Below are 7,825 nucleotides of genomic sequence, written 5' to 3' on the forward strand. Positions count from 1 at the left end.
GGGGCTTTGTTGAAAACGACGTGTTTGAGAGAGGTGGGGCATAGAGGACCTACAATAATGTACAGTATTTGAAAAATTATGTGTTTTTTGAACATTAAAGCATGTCAACATATTCTGTTACACCAAATACACCAAATAATGATCTTTAAAATAGCATCATATGACCCCTTTAATAAGAATCAATGTATAATTTATACAGTGAAGTGTATATAGTGTTTTATTTTTGTATTTGTTCAGTTTCTTGAATGCTACTGCTAAATACACCTACTGTACCAAATTAGCCACAGCCTGATGTTCTCTACTGAATGTTCCTCCAAATGTACCTCCGTTGCAGCCGGCATGACCACAAGACCCCAAACCTGAAAATAAAATACAAAAGATGTATTTAACAGCAGTTTTTCTTAACTCAGTTTTCTTCAGTATTTCACCTTCGCTCGCTGTTTACGTTGTTACGTCTGTCTGACCTAACTTGCGATAAAGAGGCAGCATAGAAGTTATGCTTCTATGTGTTTAACTAGTTTACTTAGGCTAACTGACGTTAACTTACCAGTTGATGTTATTATCATCGATACAATGTCAATCACAAGAAAAGGCTCCAAAATACACCTCTGACGTTGCAGACGACATGAACCACAAACTTGAAGATAAAAAACAAAATAAGTACTTAAAAATGCTGCTTAAAAACTTCACTTAAACAATGGTGTTGCCTAACTCACTTTACCTCAGTATTACCTCAGACTCCGCCTGATTAGCTAACTTGCATTAAAGAGGCAGCGGAACATACAAACGTGATGTTTCTCGGTTTAACTAAAGTTTACTTACACTAATATAGGTGACCTTAACTTACCAGTTGATGTTTTCACCGTTCTGATGGTGTTCCGGCCGACAGTCAGAAAAAAGGCTCCAAAACACTCCCCACATGAAAAATGACACGATGAATAATTAGTTAGGCTAGTTTTTTATTAACAAGTGAAAACATCTAAAAATATATCAGTTTTGCATAAAACAAAAACAAAAAATACTAATAATATACTGGATTTGCAGTAGAGAAGAATTACACTAGTGACCAATAATTTCCCACAATCCTTTGCTGTTTACAATAATATACTGTATACAGATTTTACAGTATCTTATTGTACATATTACAGTAAAATACTGTTCAAATTACAAAAATTGTTTACAGTGTTACAGTATGTATAACTAGCTGTATATAAAAACAATAGAAGTATATGGAATGTCAGTATTTAGATAGCTGAGTAAGTGTGTGTGTGTGTGTGTGTGTGTGTGTGTAGGTGTGGTTCAGGTATTCCCTACGTTATAGGGACAAAAATTCCCACAAAGATAGCAATATCCAAAATCCTTGTCCTTGTGGGGACATTTTTTGGTCCCCATGAGGAAAACAGCTTATTCAGTAAATCATACAGGATGTTATTTGTTGTAAATGTGAAAATGCAGAAAGTTTTGTATGAGTTGTAGGTTTAGTGGTAGGGTTAGGGTAAGGGGATACAAAATACAGTTTGTACAGTATGAAAACCATTACTTCTATGGAATATCCCCATAAAACATGGAAACCCAACATACGTGTGTGTGTGTGTGTGTGCTCCCTAATCGAAATATCCTGACATCAGAAACCTTTTCCATTCAGTGAATGCAAACACAGTTTATACCTCTACACATACTTTTTTTTCCAGTCACAGTAGAGCTCGTACATTTAATCACACAGCTTGGCCTACCAGATCGTTATGATTCATTAATTTATGATTAATGTGGCTGCAGGCCTTAATATGTTACAAAAGATATTGAGGCAGGAGGAAGGGGAATGTTTGTGAAAGAACATAGAACAAAGACAGATAAAGTGTTTGAACATTAACTAGAAACTTTCCCAGAAGATGTGATCGTGTATAACACAAAAATGACAAAGAGCCATAGTGTGATTATATGGTTTCTAGGGCATTGCTAGGTGGTTGCTAGGGTGTTTTGGGTGGTTGCTAGGTAGTTCTGGGCACTTGCTTGGGTGTTCTGGGTAGTTGCTAGGGTTTTCTGGGTGGTTCATAAAGCATTGCTAAGTGGTTCTAGGTTGCTAGGGAGTGTGCTAGGGTGTTCTGGGTGCTTGTTTTGATGTTTTGCTTGGTAGTTGCTAAGGTGTTCTGGTTGGTTGCTAGGTAGTTTCTAGAATTTTCTGGATGTGTGTTTGCTAGGTATTTGCTAGGGTGTTTTGGGTGGTTGCTATGGAATTTCTAGGGTGTTTTCTAGGGTAGAGTTTCCTGGGCATGTGCATGGAACTGAGAATTTTAGTTTGCACTCCTTGTATCTCAGCATGTTTAATGGAATATTTAAAAAATGGTAAATATATTTATTGGGTTGCACAAACCTATGCCTAAACTACATTTGTTCATCATTTCGTAACAGTTTATAAAGTTTTTATTCGTTTGCAGTGCACATTTTAATCACACAAACCTTGCACGTTTTGTACAGTCGTCCCTGACTGAATGATTGCAGGCATGTAATGTCAGGATAAAGTACAGCAAACCTCAGCTAGTTGTATACATTGATTTCAGTTTGTAGCTTGCTATGCCTTAAAACTGTGTCTATTATTAGTTTTATTATAGTTGAATACGTCGTTGCCTGCAACAAATGAAATAAGTCTATATGAATGTATCTGTGGACATATTTTTTGTATACTGATGTGATGATCCATATGTTAACTTACCCTGTTCAACATTCTCCATGTTGTCTGGTTGTGAACTGTCTGCTGTCTGGTTGTAAACTATGATACAGTCATGCACTGCTGCAAAAAATGTTGTTGAAATTTCATTGTTTTTTCATGTTTCCAATATAAAATATTTAAACATTTTTACAAACAAATAAAAATGTACAAATTAAGATTTCACAAGTAAAGGTTTACGGTTCCACTTGCACAGTTAAAAATCCCAGAACACCTGAATGATTACAGCTACACTGATTTCCAATAGCATGGCAACATGTTGTCCTGTTGTAAGACAACATCTGTATTGCAAACTGTATTGCTGTTATTGTTGTTTTTAGCGTAGGCATACCAAACGCAACGTCGTTGCCATAGAAATCAATGCAGATATTCAGTAAAATGAAAAAGCACCATGGGACACACAAATCAGATCTGAACAGTTCCAATACACAGTGTGGACAGTCAAACATTTAAATCAGATTCCAATCGGATACACAAATAATCAGATTTGGACTGACAGTCTGAACAAGGCTTCAGTTCATGTGGTGAGCTGATCTGTGATCTGTGTTGTTTCTACAGGTAAAGTGGCCGTGAAGAAGGAAGACCTGCAAAAATACCACGGTAAAGACCACTGGTTCCCGCTGCAGCCGGTCTGTGCAGACTCAGAGGTGCAGGTACGTTTTCATACACTCACGTGTGTTAAGCACAAACAACGCTCATGATTTATGAGGAGACGCAGTATTTGTTTAGATCATGAGCTCTTTTCTGTAGGATCACAGCAGTGTCATCGTTCACACTTAATTACGTTGACTGCATTTCCACATCTGATGCAGTTCTGTAGTTCAGAGCTGAATGAGATCTTCTCACAGTGATTCTGCCGGAGCTGCAGAGGATCCTCAGAAACACAGAAGCATTCATCGAGAGCTGAGTGAGGAAGGATGTGTGTGTGTGTGTAATGAAGAGCCCAGAGACTCTGTCCATAGAGCACTTATTGTTGTGCTGTGTTCGAGGAAGAGCGGCCCATCCTCTTCACAAGGCTTCACTTTGTTTCAACTAGAGGAAAGTTTAATTGCTCAGAGGAGGAGCTGCGTGCTGTCAAAATATAATTTAATGTCTCACTAACGGTACCTGGAAATTTAATGATTTAAAAAATATTTAATTTATATTTTTATTTATTTATTTTAATAATCATATGTTCATTTCTATTTTTCATAATTTAGTGAATAAAATCCTCCACTGATGAAAGGTGCTTCAGCTCATTAGCTTAGCTTTAGGGATCCTACAATCCGATATTTGTATCAGGTATTGGCTCCGATATTGAATAATTCTAGATCGGGTATCGTGACAATGGGCCTGATCCATAGGGGCCATTTTATTCAGTCTAAAGGTGTGTTCGACTTGAAGTGATGCTGCGCAGACTGATCGGTGTATGACATCAAATTACGATCCGAAAGCTTACAGAGTTCTTGCTGTAATTCTATGCTGTGTGCAGCGTGATGTCATGCGCTCACAACGGGCTCGGCACACCGGTAGACGGTTTTCAAACAAGCTAATGTGCACAGAGCAGCTAACAGCATGGAGTGAACCAAAGGATCACCTATTTAAAGGTATTTCACACCAGCTATGCCAACAAGTTCGACAGCTGCTTGCAAAATCTGCAAAGTCAATGTTCCGTAGGGTGGTGATAAAACTTCGAATTATAACAGAACCAAGTTAATCAAGCATCTCCAGAGATTTTATTCTAAAGAACACTCTTAGTCCATCGAGCTGAATATGAATGTGAAAATATTTATCCGTGACGACTCTACCTGAACTGTACAGGAAAGTGCGTAAACACATATCAGAAGGGTTAAAAGATGTCAAAGCGATGAGTTTCACAACAGATATTTGGAGCTCCGACGTCTTTCTGTTTATTTTTACATGTTGTTTTACCAAGCTAGTGAAGCTATTGGTTTATTCAGCTGCTTTTTTATTGGATGTTACAGGGATCATGACATTTTTTTTAATATGTTCCTTGAAGTTCACTTATAATACTAGTAATCTTTTTTGCACACACACTATATATAGGCTATATATATGCGGAAAAACAATTATTTTCAATCCTCATTCTGACCCTCTGTCTGAAATGATCTGTTTTAAGTTGGCGGGCCACTGTTTTGATTGGCTAACTTAGGGCCCTACGAAATTTTATTTTTTCCCAAAATTCCGTTTTATTTTTTTCCAAATTCTGTTTTTTTCCCATTTTAATTTTTCTGGATTCCGTTTTAATTTTCCGAAGGCATCGCGATTCTCTCTGAATCAATTCTGAGTTTAGTTTTTAACAGCAGATGGCACTGCGTGCTTTAGAAATCGCCATATTCTGCTTGCTTCCAGTTCCTTACAGACGCACTATTTGAACCTAAAATAATCATTCATAAAGTTCGAAAAGGTTGAAGCGAATTACAAGGATGTTCACAGTGGGCTGTGTTTACATTAATCTCGCATCATAAAAGCCGATGTGCAAGTACATTTAACCACTTACATTACTCAGCCGAACGCACAAGCGCTCTTCTTCGTGAGCATTTGAGTGTGTGGTTAAAAACTAGCCTACAGCGCCATCTGCTGTTAAAAACTAAGCTCAGAATCGATTCGAGAGAGAATCACGATGCATTATGAAAATCTCAGAATCGATCCACGAATCGCGATGCATCGATTTATTGTCCCAGCCCTAATGAAAAGCATCTCTAATTAATAGATTTTATACAAAATCATTACATTAAGTAATATATTTATGTCACAGTTTCTTCAAGTAAAACCAAACTTTTATTTTGACAGGTTGCTATGAAGACCTTTAAATTTCAGTTTGTATATGATATGACGATAGTTTTTCTCAAAAGAAACGGTAAAATGCTCATGAAGTGACAAAGAGCTGCGTGCTGTAACATATGTTTATATTTTAATGAAAATATCTAGAAATTTAATGAAAAAAACATTTTTGTATTTTTAAAAGTATTTTTATATGGTAATAGTAAATGGTATAGTTTTATATTTTTAAAAAAACATTCTGCTGCAGTATGAGCAGTTCAGTAGAATCTTTACCAGTTGACACATTTCTGTCGGTATGTACCATAGGACCGCCCACCCAGAGTGTTTTCCATGTTCCATGTTCGGTCACGTGTGCTGCCCATGACTCATTGGCAGCCTGATCCCAGCACAGCCTCATGGGACCCTGCAGTGGTTGTGTTTTCATTGGTTTCTCATGCTCCGTTCCTCTGTCTCTCGCTCTCCTTCTCAGCGGGTGGCGAGTGTAACCATGGTAACGCTGTTCTCTGTCCTCCGCAGGGAAAGGTTCACCTGGAGCTGCGTCTCAGTGAGGTCATCACAGACAGCGGAGTCGTCTGCCACAAGCTGGCAACACGGTGAGACAGCCAATCACAAGTTCCACATAGCTGCCCGTCAGCCAATTAGAGCTCAGCCTTTGTGTTTTATTAGATTCAGGTCCTGAAAGATCAGAGCGTGTCTTCAGCGAGTATGTTCCTTGTTTCAGTGAGGGTGTTTCTTGTACATGTAATGTTCGTCATCCAACAACCTACTAATTATAGTCTATTTAATGTTCAGAATGAGGGAGACACTTCTGACTCAACCAGTCATGTGAGTTTTGGGGCGGGATTTTCTGACCATCAGACCAATGACTGACGAGAATTTTCATTATTCTTGCAGTTGTGTTTGATTGAACAGAAATCACACGTGCAGCTTCAGTATTTTTTAGCAGTGATGCTTTAAAGAGGGTAAAGAGGTTTTTGTCATCCAACAACCAACTAATTATACAGGTTGACTAATTGACTTAAATTCTTACCTTTTATTTTTAACTGCTTAAAGTTTCTAGTATGTCAGTTTAATGTTCAGAGTCACGGAGATGCTTCAAACTCAGCTAATCATGTGCATATGGGGGCGGGACTTTCTGACCATCTGACCAATGACTGTCAAGTGTTTGAATTGCTGTAATTTGTCTGAATTACAAAGGGCTTCCTTAAAGGGATAGTTCACCCAAAAATTAACATTTTGTCATAATTTATTAACCTTTATGTTGTTCCAAACCTGTATGAATATCTTTCTTCTGTTGAACACAAAAGAAGATATTTTGAGGAATGTGGGTAATCAAACATTTTACGCTAGCATTGAGTTCATAGTATTTTTTTCCTGACTATGGAAGTCAGTGGCTACCACTAACTGTATGGTGGCCCACATTTTTCAAAATATCTCCTTTTGTGTTCAGCAGAAGAAGGAAACTCATCCCTTTAAGACCAACTTTGAACATATGTGGTTAGGGAGGGATGGGCGGTATGACCAAAAATCTGTTTCACGGTATGACTAATTTTATTTCACGGTAATGATATATTTCACAATATACAGTAGTTATGTATATATGTAGTTATTCTGAAAATCGACAAAAAGGGCTCTTTTTCTTTTATTTGGTTAATTATTTATTTAGTAAAAACACACTCAACTTTTAGATTAACTGATTGGTATTAAATGCAACTTGTAGGTGCAATTAATCTTTAAATAAGATGTTTCTTAATTATATTTTAAATATCATGTTATTTTTTTACTTCAACCGGTTTATAATATCTATATATTTTATATTAAAATATTATATTTATAAATTAGATTTACTCCTTTTAATTTTGTAGGATGCTATTAATACTATTTACATTGTTTAAATTTGTTCCCTGGTATCTGCTTATTATACGGCGTTTTTAATGTGATTCACGTGTGTAAAAATTAACTGTACACATAAGAGGCAAAAAGATGCCGGTAACTATACATTATTTAAGGCTATTTCTATTTATTACGACATTGATATATGAACTGTTGTAGTCAAATAAGCTTAATTCATAACTAGGAATGCACGATATTGGATTTTTGCCGATATCCGATATGCCGATATTTTTCAACTCATTTTGGCCAATACTGATACATTTCCTTTTGTTTGGAAACAACACCAAGTCTCTCCTGTGAAGAAATTATAAGCAAAATATAAAAAAAAAAAAAATTTTAACAAGAACTTATTTGTTAGAGTTAAATAAACAATAATGAAGGTTTTTTGACAGTACATTGAAGCTTTGAAAATAACTATAAATA

General features: G+C 36.5%; 1 protein-coding gene across 5 annotated transcripts in view; it reads left to right on the forward strand.

The window, feature by feature from the left end:
- rasa3 (RAS p21 protein activator 3) overlaps positions 1–7,825 on the forward strand; it is a 76,986-nt gene that overhangs the window by 35,149 nt on the left and 34,012 nt on the right. For all 5 annotated transcript variants that reach the window (XM_016456866.1, XM_016456867.1, XM_016456868.1 and 2 more), the window contains exons 4-5: positions 3,284–3,378; positions 6,026–6,102. In XM_016456866.1, coding sequence (XP_016312352.1) covers positions 3,284–3,378; positions 6,026–6,102 — 172 coding nt within the window. The remainder of the gene's footprint in view (positions 1–3,283; positions 3,379–6,025; positions 6,103–7,825) is intronic.

The sequence above is a fragment of the Sinocyclocheilus anshuiensis genome, unplaced genomic scaffold (assembly GCF_001515605.1).
Source record: "Sinocyclocheilus anshuiensis isolate Anshui unplaced genomic scaffold, SAMN03320099.WGS_v1.1 scaffold856, whole genome shotgun sequence".
NCBI classification, from domain to species: domain Eukaryota; kingdom Metazoa; phylum Chordata; class Actinopteri; order Cypriniformes; family Cyprinidae; genus Sinocyclocheilus; species Sinocyclocheilus anshuiensis.